This window comes from Helobdella robusta, assembly GCF_000326865.2.
Source record: "Helobdella robusta unplaced genomic scaffold HELROscaffold_39, whole genome shotgun sequence".
Taxonomy (NCBI): domain Eukaryota; kingdom Metazoa; phylum Annelida; class Clitellata; order Rhynchobdellida; family Glossiphoniidae; genus Helobdella; species Helobdella robusta.
Genome location: NW_008704865.1, coordinates 869535 through 882612, shown reverse-complemented (window position 1 = coordinate 882612; position 13078 = coordinate 869535). Strand labels below are relative to the sequence as shown.

At 31.5% G+C, this 13078-nt stretch overlaps 1 protein-coding gene across 1 annotated transcript; it reads left to right on the top strand.

The window, feature by feature from the left end:
• Positions 1-4885: 4885 nt before the first annotated feature.
• HELRODRAFT_192857 (hypothetical protein) lies at positions 4886-12182 on the top strand (the record flags this gene model as incomplete). Its single annotated transcript, XM_009024087.1, has 20 exons — positions 4886-4938; positions 5173-5240; positions 5761-5862; positions 6031-6105; positions 6476-6523; positions 6700-6754; positions 7291-7381; positions 7578-7656; positions 8137-8244; positions 8314-8384; positions 8849-8932; positions 9142-9238; positions 9547-9661; positions 9952-10040; positions 10341-10469; positions 10781-10895; positions 11076-11237; positions 11463-11569; positions 11774-11857; positions 12066-12182. Exons 2-20 carry the CDS (start codon positions 5178-5180, stop codon positions 12180-12182), a joined length of 1791 nt encoding a protein of 596 aa, XP_009022335.1. The 5' UTR covers positions 4886-4938; positions 5173-5177.
• Positions 12183-13078: the final 896 nt, after the last annotated feature.

Sequence of the window (13078 nt, the reverse complement as noted above, 5' to 3'; positions counted from 1 at the left end):
AATTGTATATGTATATATATATATATATATATATATATATATATATATATATATATATATATATATATATATATATATACGTGTGTGTGTGTTTATATGTATTATACATACATATATTTCGTCGGTTGGTCATAGAGATATTTGTAAATATCATGTATGTATGCGTGTTGCAATATCATGTAATTATATCATATTTGTACAGTGAAAATTTGACAAGCAAAATTTGTTTTTAGCTGCATGTATATATTTGTATCTGTTTGTTTATTTATTTGATTGATAGCCCGTGCAGTTATTCATTTATTCAAACAAACAACTTTCATCATTGTAGGTATAGGTTACAGGCATGCATGTGTGTGTGTGTGTGTGTGTGTGTGTGTGTGAGTGTGTGTGTGTGTGTGTGTGTGTGTGTGTGTGTGTGTGTGTGTGTGTGTGTGTGTGCTTAGGTGTATGTATGTATAAGTGCATTATTGCATCTCTTTATCATTGCATTAACGTGGAAAAGGTAGAAAGACAGGTAAGTCGGTTAGCATTTGAGTATCCAGTCGTAGGTGTGTTGACTTCAATTGACACAGCAGGCACGCAGATGAATAAAACGCTAGGGCATTTAATAAAAGTTGAATGATTAATTGGATGTTGTCTGCCTTCTGGCGTATCTATTTACCTATGTGAAAAATGCTGCTGATGACATGTTTAAAGCGAGTTTATATTTATGTCGAGTGCGTGAGTGAGACGACTATGCTTTTTTTGTCTTCCAATTATCTAATTAATTATTTAATTAATTAAATAAATAAATAAATTAGAGTACTCTGAAAAATTTAAACAGCTGGGGATTATCATATAACATTATCCAACTTGATTTTTCACTTCCGAATTTATACTTCTTGAATTTTATTCACGTTTAAAGCAACGTCTGTAACATACATGTATGTTTGTGTGTGTGTGTGTGTGTGTGTGTGGACGTGTTTGTTTGTGTGTGCGTGTTTGTGAGTGGATTATTAGAAGTCTAACTAAGACTAGTGTGGCAACCGAAATTTAAAATAATAGAAATAATTACTTTAAAGATAAAATGTTATTTTTTCAGAAAGTGGAGAAATTATAACTTCAAATTTGCGTGTGTTTGTGTGTTGCATGTGCGTGTGTGCGTTTTTGTGTGTGTGTATGTCATTGTTTGTGTGTGTTTGTACATGGGTGGGCCTGCTTATGTGTTAATCATTGTTAAGGTTATTTAACTTTGGGACACAGGAGTTTTTATAACTTTCAATATATTAAAAATATTCTTTTCATTATTATTTTTGTTTTAACATGGGTAATCAAATGTAGGCTTTATTGAATTGGAGTCAATTAAAAAATTATAAATTAATTTGTCGTAATCACGTTTCTGTTGTTCAAATTTTTGTAATTCGAAGACATTTTAGGCAAATTTCGTAAAATATTAACCGCATTAATTTCAACTTTTACAAATTTTGACTAAATAATAAATGAAACACGTTTAGTGAAATTAATTCCTATTCAACCAATCAACACACCAACCAGCCAGCAAGCTATTTAATCATTTCAATCAGCAATCAATCAATCAATGCTGCTGTAGGTTATTTGAAATCACTTGATACAGTTCTCAAACAATACGTATCGAGGATTTAAGTTATTCATAGGAGTTTTTCATCCAATATATATTGGATGTATATATATATATAATATATAAATTTTATATAGCTTATGTATGAAAACTATGGACAGTTGCAATTTTGTCTTGTTTGTCCTTTTTTCTATATTTTTATAAAATACAATTTAAATAAAAAAATAATTAAACTAACTTTTAACCGTTCCTTTCAATGTACATATGAATTGTTTGCAATTTTCATGTGAATTTTTGTATGTTCATACATTTGCATAAAATTATGTGTTTGTATGTGTGTGTGTAATATGTATATGAACTTGTGTGTGTAATATGTATATGAACTTGTGTGTGTAATATGTATATGAACTTGTATCATCTTTCGTCAAGAGGTTTGGTGGATTTATTCCAAACTTGATCTGATTACTCGTACTTCTACCTAGTTTCCTACATATATATTTTCCAAATATCCCTTCTTTCTACTTCTTGTAACTGATACACAATAGAAGCACTTAAGCTGCATACAGTGAGTTGGTTTGAATGTCACGGGATACCTCACCTTTCGTTGCTATCCTTCCAACTCTGCCCTATCTTCCTAGTACAAATCTACATTGTAGTACAATCTCTATCAACATTGTAGTACAATCTCTACATTGTAGTACAATCTCTACATTGTAGTACAATCTCTATCAACATTGTAGTACAATCTCTACATTGTAGTACAACGCCATACCTACCTACCTACCGAACTCATCAAACTTCATTATGGGTTTCATTTTTTTGTCGTGGTAATTACATTCTATTATCACATTTTCAGATTTAACCTTTTGAAGATGATTTTCTATAGAATTAAATTTTGATGAAAGTTAAGTAAAATAAAAAAAACATACTATAAATAAATAAATAAATACGTAGATAGATATGTGTACGCAATGTACACGCTGTATATAGACTGTATGTTTGCGTTTGAGAACGTATTTGTAAATAGTAGTGGCGCATTTGTAAAGGTGTATGCGAAGAGTAAATTTTAGATCCATCATTATTAATTTTTGGAACTCGGCTTTCGCTTGCTGGTTTTTCACTTTTAATAAAATTTGTTTAATTGCAATGATAGAAATTTGATTAGCCGTTTTATTGTTGTGTGTTTATTCTTTCATTGATAAATTAAAACAATCATTTGTTTTATTCAGCTGACCATTTGAAAGTTCAGTCAAGTTTTTAAGGAGTTTTCCGATGTTGTAGAAGTTGGTTATTTCGTTTCAAGTTACATTTAAACTACACAGTTCTTTATTCTGCCTGGTTGATAAAATTATCGAATGCAGACAAATTACTCTTAATATTCATATTTTGTTAAGATATATGGTTTGATTAATGATGCTTCACCATCCAGTTTGAGGTTGATTTTTTTAATAAGGTTGTTTGGGCTTGTAATATTTTGATTTTTTGCTGATAATAATTTTTCATAAACGTCAGCTAAAAGTGTAAATAAATTAGTTTACCTGATAATTTTTTATTTTTCATTAAATTGCGTCGTTTGTACGTTACAAACTTTTTTCTATTATAAGCTAATTGCGAGATGTTTTCAACAGTAAAGTAGTATTGCAGTTAATGAATAAATTCGCTAATTATTTTAGCACAGTGGTATTGAAATTGATTGAACATAATTTAATTAAACACTTACGAAGATTCTATTAAAATAATTCACTACTGATGAATATGTTTACTAACGTGTTAAGTGCTAAGTCAATCTTCTATATTTCTGAAAATTTAGAACATACGGACCTGACTATCTTGATGAAAGAATTGGTTTCGATCAGTTACCAAGCAAGGAATTGTAATGAAATTTTCCTTCTACTGCTATATCTTATTCCATTCTTTTGTACTGCGTTACAAAAAGGCACAGAAACCGTGGCTTATCAAAAATTAGTAACTAATAATGATAGATTGCATTTGAATTCAAAATATTTCGATACAAGTAACGTTTCGATAAGGCGAGTTTTGGATTTTGTACAGTATGTATATAATAGACTATAATGATTTATTTATTTTTATGTGTTAGAGAATTTTCGTCTGAAAAAAATTTATTTATCGTTTTTTGTAAAGTAATATACATTTGTTTTTTATTTGTTATTTTTTGTTTTATTTATACAAATTTACCATTTTTTATTATTTTAGTTTAATTGCAATCATTTTATAGCTAATGGGTGCATGCAAGCCCGCATGAACTCCACCAATGTTGCATGCATTCTATTTTATAATTAAATAACTCGGCAACCGGGTTGGAGTTCTCTTATTTCTTAATAGGAAATACATTTTATTTCGTTTGTTTTTTCAGTTTGATTGATTTGATTGCTTAAAACTATATATATATATATATATATATATATATATATATATATAAACATGTGTGGGTAATATATATATATATATATACAATTTATTTGTTTTTTTTTCACCGTTGATTGACAAATGTGTTTGTACATAGCTGGTTACATGAAAATAATGACGAAGAAATAGTGAAAAGTGTTTGTCTATTCCTTATTAAGTAAACGTGAAAGTTAATTATCATGTTTATCATTTTTGTATTTACATTCTGTTTTATTTAAAACAAAAGAAAAAATTATCTCCATTCTCAAAAAACAGTAAGGCCAATATAACGTAAGAAGGTAGCCAAAAATTGATTAAGATACATGAGTTTTTGCTAAGATAACTTATTAAACAAATTTTGCTATTAACAAAGGTGTGTGGACTGTGGAATACAATTTAAAAATGGAGATGATCGCTCGTTCATCGAGACAGTCGCTTTTTTACTGGAAAAAAACAGCAGCTTTACTTCTGATTACCTGATGAATACATGGATATTATATATATATCCGTGGGTTAATATTGATTTTGACTGAATAATGCAGAATCTTGATAACCTTTCGAGTCAACGTCAAAGTTCAAGTTCAGTTCATAAGATGAAATTCCAACTATGTAGGTTTCATTGTGCAGAAGCTCAGGATACAAATATCTTGGCAGCATCTTGTGAAGAACGGTAGGACAAGCTGAACACGCTACAATTTAGTGATTTGAAAAACGTCATGAATCTGTTTAGGCTGGTTTTCGATACAAATCATACCCTGACCATACCCTTTGCAAACGTGCCTTAACTGTCTGTCAGCTTGTGGTCTGCTCATCTCATACAATATCGCTATCACAAAAAATGTAGTTTTATCTTTGGCGTCTCTAATCAATCTTGTGTTTGTTCCTATTATCGCTTGAGCGCTAAATAACATTTAATTTTTTATACCGGTTTTTTCGATTTAAAATTGTTTTGTCAAGTGAGTGTATACATTTTTAAATATTTCTTTATGGCGCATAATAATTTTTAGCTAATTTGGTTAGCTGGAAATATTTGCCAGATGAGGTGGAATATTTAATTAGTTCTGTTCACCCAGGCCAGGGTCAACAACCTCATCATCATCTTCACACATCAATTAGATCAGCACTACCGCAACAACAGTAATTTTCCACCTACCAATTGCAGAATTAAATTTGTTTTGTTTTAAATGCAGAAAATATGGATGAATTCAATTTCAATTTGAGTGACAATGAGGATGAGGAAGATCAAGCCCCCTCTCATGTATGTTGTCAGTGTTTGTGTAACTGACGTCTGTGTTGTGTCATTTGTAATGTCTGTGTTGTGTTGTTTGCATTGTTTGTTTCATAATTAACTGGCTGCCTTGTCTGTGTTTGTATGTAATATAGATCTTTAAAGTTTAAATATTCAAATGGAAGATGGATGGGTCATCTTGTTTGTCTAACTAATTAATGATCAGTTTCATTTATTAATTAATCTTAAAAGTTAACCAATTCATCAATTGGTGAGATTATTTGGTTGATAATAATATAAAATAAATTAAACTATATATTAATAAATTAATATAATATTAAATTATAATAATGAGTAGCTATATAATATATATCTATATATTATATATATATATATATATATATATATGTGTATCTATCTAATCTATGTGGGTATGTAATTATGGATGCCATAGTATGATTATCTTTTAGTACAGACATAGTTTAGTACAAACATTTGATTTTACTAATAAATAACCATAAATAACTGATTAATAATCAAATTAAAACAGAGGTTCCATACAAATCGAGAAGCCATCATATTTCTCATCGATGCCAGTAAGCCCATGTTTGAGAAGAAAGATGACGAAAGTCCATTTGAAACTTGTCTAAAAGTTAATTTAATTAAATTTTTAATCATTTATTGTAAATATTTTTGTTTATTTATCTAAAATATTTAAACTAGTCTATTATTTTTTAATTTTTTTAAATTTTTATTATAAAAAATTATCCAATACATTAATTTAAAAAAAAATAATTTTATATATTTACAATCCAACAAGTGTGCCAAGTCAGTTATGCAGAATAAAATAATTCAAAATGACAAAGATCTTATTGGAATTGTGCTTTTTGCAACGGTTAGATAGAAAATGAATGTATGTTTTTGTATGTTTGTATGCTCTGTTTCCATGTGTGATGTATTTTTTATGTATGCATTTTTGTATTTTGTATGCTTTTGTATTTTGTACGTTTTGTATTTTGTATGTTTCTGTATTTTATATTTTGCTTGTTTGTATTTTTGTTTGTATTCGTTTTTATATTTATGTGTTTTTCATATGTAGGTATATTTTATATAAATATTTTTTATGTAGCTATTATATATGTTGCTATTGTTGTATTATATTTTATGTGTATTTATATTTTTATTAAAATATATTAATAGTAGATATAGAAAGACTCTTGATATGCCTGAGAGTGTTTTATTTTAAAAATTTTTAATTTTCAAAGGAAAAGTCTACAAATGAAGTTGATTTTAAACACATTTACATGCTGCAAGTAAGTTTTAATTTGTTGAAATTATAAATTATATTATTGCAATTAGAAAAAATAATTAGAGATATATCACTGTAGAACAGTATGATCTAAACTTTTTTAAATTGTAACGTTTAACATTTAAATTGTATCTTTGGTAATTCATTTTTATTCAAGTTATTAACTTTTTCAAAATTTAGGGATTAGACCAGCCAGGAGCTGAGAAGATTTTGGAATTGGAGAAGTTGATTGATAGTAAGTTGGGGTGATGAAGATTCCGGATGAATGAATGATTGATTGGATGAATGAATGAGTAAATGAATGAATGAATAATTGAATGAATGAATGAGTAAATGAATGCAAGAAAGAATGATCTACTGAATAAATAACTGAATAAATTTGTCTCAATTAATATTGCCACCAATTGTTTTATTTGGGTTGTGTCGGAAATCTATAAATTAATTCCAACGTTGGTTCCCTATCTAAAACTTATTTTAATCTTTAGTTGAAAATTTGGGCGTTTATTATTTATTAAGCCGTTAGTTTTATTCTAAGTCATTAGACCAAGACTGTTAATTTTGGGTTAATTTTATATTGGGTTATTTGGTATTCATTTTTGTATCCATCCATCCATCCATTTTTTTATTCATTCATTCATTACATAATTCACTTGTTCAATAATTCATTTTTCCATTCATTCATCAACTCATTAATTCCTATTAAAAATGTCTTTCACTTACTTAACAGTCCGATGAAAAATACACAATGCATTTGCATACATACCACAAAAGGTTTAGATACAGAAGAGAGCAAATATGGACATTCAAATGATTATCTCCTATCTGATGCTCTCTGGACATGTCTTAATATGTTCTCACAATGGTCAGTTTTAGTTATTCTGTTGTTGTCTGTCATGTGCATGTTATGCCTGTTGTTTATGTTATTGTTTGTTTGTTTGTTTAGGTGTTTGTTTATTTAGGTCGTATAATATTCTTATAAATGTATTTTTTCATATATATATATATATATATATATATATATATATATGAAAAAATATATATATATTTCTTCATAACAGCAAAGTTAAACTACAAAACAAAAAGATCCTTCTATTTACAAACAATGACAACCCACATTCTGATGATGAACAACATAAGGTCTGTCACTCACTCACTCACTCACTCACTCACTCACTCACTCACTCACTCACTCACTCACTCACTCACTCACTCACTCACTCACTCACTCACTCACTCACTCACTCACTCACTCACTCACTCACTCACTCACTCACTCACACACTCACTCACTCACTCACTCACTCATTCACTCACTCACTCACTCACTCACTTAATCAATCAATGACTCATTCACTCATTCATTTTTTTCATTCATTCATTCATTTACCCATGCAATTTATGTTAATGATACTGGTTGTAATGATCTATAACTTATCACTCGTTATCATTTTCAGTATTTTTATTATCAGCTGTCATGCATCTGATTTTTAATTGTGCCATCGCTGCATCATCATCATCGTCGTTATCATCTCCATAATCGTCATCATCGTTGCCAGTATCTTCATCATCATCTTTATCATCGTTATCATCGTCATTGTCGTCATGACGTCATAACAGAAACAGGCTTTATCTCGAGTGGATGATTTGAAGCAGAACAACATTGAACTAGTTCTCATGCATATCAACAAGCCACAACACCAGTTTGATGTCAGGCTTTTCTACAAAGTATAGAAAGCTGAATGGCATTTTTAAAGATCATTTTATTGTTTATTGTATATTTTATTTTCTCTAAAGAGTATTTTGAATGATGAGGAGAGCTCTGAATTGCCCGACCCATCGGAAAGATTCGAAGAACTACTTACCAGGTTTGTTGTTGCTACTGTCAGTTAGGTTGATCTTATTTTTTATGTTGTTGTTGGTTGCGTTGAGTTCATTTTTGATATATGTTGCTTTTACTGTAGAAACGGTTTTTGCTTTATTATAATTTTATGATCTTGTACTTGCTAGATTGATTCTTTGTAATTTTGTTGTCGGTTTTCTTGGATAGTTTATAAAATTACAGTGATATGCCAGCCAACCATTGTTTTTTTTTCATTTTTCTATTCATTTAACTAGCTCCATCTTCACTCATGTATCATCTGCAATAAGTTTGTGAATTGATTGAGTGAATTGTGAATTGATTCATTTCAATCTATGCATCTTGTCTCAGCCAATCTTCAATCAATCACCTTTATACAGACACGCACACACGTGCGCACACGCACACACACGTGCGCACACGCACACACACACACACAGACAACACATACACACACTCATACACTTATAGAGTACGAATAAAGAGCCACACGAAGCGCATGTTACAGCAAGTGCCCTTCGTCATATCTCCTGATCTTTCAATGGCTGTTGGAGTGTTCGTGGTTCTCCTCTCTTTACCCTCAATTCTTTTTTATTTCTGTCTGTGTGTGTGTGTGTACATGTGTGTGTACGTGTGTGTGTACGTGTGTGTGTGTGTGTGTGTCAGCAAGTGTGCGTGCCTTTAAATGATGTAACTCGCTGGTGTATTACAGAACAGAATGATGTAACGTAACAACAACACAACAACAACAACAACAACAACAGGTACAATCTCAGCCAGGCGTGCCACAAGCCAGCCCCCATCAAACTTTATAAGAAAACCAATGAGGAAGTCAAAACAGTCTGTAAAACTTTTCTCAAGGTTGGGAGTTCAGTTTAATATTTGGCTATTGATCTACACATTTTTTCAACATTTCTGTGTCTTTGACATTTCACACTAAGAAACACACACACACGCACACATATATATATACACATATGCACATGCACACTGCCTAATTGTGGTAAAAAATAATTTTAAAATATCTCAAATGTATGATGCTTATGTAATGTATCTTAATGAGAATGAAACACATATGCTTTCTTACACATTCACACCACGCATTCACACACACACACAAACACACAAACAAACAAAAAACAAATACACAAACAAATATACACTCATAGGAGAATGGTGAGCTGTTATCCACACAAGATATGAAGAAATGCGTTGAGATAGCTAACACCAAGGTGTGCTTTGAAATGGATGAGATTGTCACCATGAAGACGTTTGATAATCCAGGTGAAGATGATGATGTGTGTGTGTTTGTGTGTGTGTGTTTGTGTGCGTGTGTGTTTGTGTGCGTGTGTGTGTAGTGAAAATTAATTTTGTCATGATTTTTTTGATAATATAGATATGAGGAGAATGATGGGGACGATAATTACGGAACTGATGACGATGATATGATGATTGTGTTGATTGATAATGGAAACTATCATTGTATAAGTTTTTGCAACGAGATGACGATGATGATGATGAAGAAGATGACGACAACGCTGAAGGAGGTGACTGATTATGATGATTTATTTCAGGTTTATATTTGATTGGGTTCAAGAAAAAGAGCCTCATTAAGCCATACTTCCACATAAGACCTGCCCAGTTCATATACCCTGATGAAAAGGTGGGTGATTTGAGCGTGAATAAATATGTTTATTACTTTTTAAATTACTCACTTTTCTAGTAAAATACTTTTAATTAATCTCATTTCGATAGATGATAGTTATAATTTGTAGTAAATTACTGTTATTGAGGTAATGTAGTAGTTAATGATTTGAAGGCATTCCTTGATTGCTTATAATTAAGTATTTTAAATTAAATAATACTTATAGAAATTGCTTATATACGATTTTATCGGTAATCACTCATAAGGAAAATTTAATTGCTGACTTAGTAACGACCAAATTGAATGCCACCCCATCAGACCGCACCTGGGAGCACAACCCTGTTCGTGGCCCTCTTGAAGAAGTGCACTGACCTCAGCATGGTCATAATATGCAGGTACATTCCTCGCAAAAACACGCCACCTAAGTTTGTTGCTCTCTGGCCCCAAGTATGTTTGTGTTTATTAGTTTGTTCGTCTGTTTGTTTGTCTGTCTGTCTGTCTGTATGTATGTATGTCTGTCTGTTTGTTTTTTTGTTTGTCTGTTTGTTTGTTTGTCTGTCTGTCTGTTTTTTTGTTTGTTCATCTTTGTGTTTTGGGGTGATGTTAAAGTTGTTGATGTAGAGGTAATGTTAATAACTTTTTTTGACAATCCATTTTCTTACATAGTCACGTTTTCTTAAAAGAAATTAATTTCTTTTTTCATTTTAATCATTATCCTCTCAAAATATCCATCCCATTGTCATCATCCTGATGAACAGGAAGAGGAAATGGATGAGAACAAAGTGCAGCTGACTCCACCTGGCTTCCACATCATCTTCCTTCCATACGCTGATGACTTTAGGAAAGTCAACTTTGAAGAAGATGCGCTCAGAGGTTAGATCACACGCGCAAGCAAACACACACACACACAAAAAAAACCCATTAAATACACTTATGCATACAATACATGTACACACGTTGACCCGCATTGAATACACGTTGACATATACTCATCCAATCATCATGCCAACACTAAACAAACACAGACAGACACACACGTACACACATACACAGCAACTGCAGCACAAGTAGACAAAGCAAAGGAGTTGGTGAAAAAGTTGCAGTTTCAATTCAATAGCGATAGTTTCGAGAATCCACAACTCCAGCAGTACTACAACAACGTAGAAGCCATGGCTCTGGCCAGGGACTGCCCCGAGGAAATCTCTGATTTCACTCGTTAGTCTTTCTGGTGGTGATTACTGCTCAGTGGTAAGTGGACGCTGGTTGGTTTACTCTTTCGGATGAATTATAATTAGGAAAATGTGATGTGATGATGTGGTGTGGTTCGACGACGACGATGATGATGTTGATGATGACGACGATGATAATAGTGATGATGACGATGACGATAGTGATGATGATGATGATGACGATAGTGATGATGACGATGTTTTCCGGCAGAGCCAGATGAAGAGAAGATCGAGAAGAGGGCGGGGAAGTTGATAAAAGAGTTCAAGGAGTTGGTGCAGATGGATAAGAGGAGTACAACAGCCGCCAACAAGAAGAAGGTTTGTCACGATGATGATGTTGGTGATGATGAAGATGAATGTGAATGATGATTGTACTGATGATAATGATTATGTGATAATGTAAATGATGATGGGGGTTATGGGGATAACGAAAGGAGAATCTCGATAGTGATGAAATAATATTGGAGATATCTTTACGGTGATAGTGATTATAACGTAAAGTTGATGTCTTTGTTCGAGCAGAATGCACCGAATGCTGTCGGCGGAGGAAAGACGTCGAAACATGATGATGAACTGGACGTAGAGAAGGAAGCCAGGAATGGAAAGGTGGGCAGTAGCTGTTGTTCTGTGTTTGTTTTTAATTTGTTGTTTGTTGGTGTTGGTGTTGTTTGCTTAAACTCACTCACTCACTCTTTTTCTAACTCTTGCTCTCTCTCTTTCTCTCTCTCTCTCTCTCTCTCTCTCTCTCTCTCTCTCTCTCTCTCCTTCACACACAAATACACACACACAAACTAACATACACACACAATCGCAGCTGAACAGGTTGACAGTTCCAATATTGAAGGAATGCATCAAGAAGTTGAACATCAAGAGCACTGGTACAAAGAAAGCTGAACTCATTGAGGCCATTAACGAACATTTTGGTATCTAACTGATATGGAGGAAGAGAGAGAGAGAGAGAGAGAGAGAGAGAGAGAGAGAGAGAGAGAAAGAAAGAGAGAGGAGATTGTAAGAAAGTTGTTCATTATTTTTGTGTTAACGTTATATTGAAATGTTTTTTAGAGTCGATGACTTGACTGATGCATCAATAGTTATCTGTTGAATTGTTTATTGATCGATCGATTGAGTGATCAACTGAATGATTGATTGATTGGCTGATTGATTGATTGGCTGATTGATTGATTGGCTGATTGATTGAGTGGCTGATTGATTGATTGGCTGATTGATTGATTGGCTGATTGTTTGGCTGATTGATTGAGTGAATAATTGGGATTGACTGATTGATGATTGCCTTTTATGTTTCAGTTGTTATTTTCAATCAAGTTGTTAAAGTTATTGACATTTGTATAAATGAGTTTAAATTCAAAAATTTTAATGTAAAATATTTAATCAAATGTCAATCCCATTTCTCCACCATTTACACACACACACACACGTACACACACACACACACATACATATTTATATATATATATACATACATATTCATAATTCATGTTGATAAAAATATGAGAATTTTTTTTAATTGAAAAATTTGTTTGATTTTGTTAAAGTACCTCCTATGTTGTTACGAGGTATATTTAAATGGTAATAATATTCTTTGTTATTGTAATTATTACTCTCTGCTATATTCTCACTTCTATTATTGTTGCTGTTGTCTTTTATGCGTCATAATTTTTTTTCCAATTTAATCACGTGTCATATTTTATTATCTATTATTATTTTTATTATTATTATTATTAACATTATTATTATTAACCTCATTATTATTATTGTTGTTATTAATATTATTATTATTATCAATATTATCCGGTATATTTTGGAACG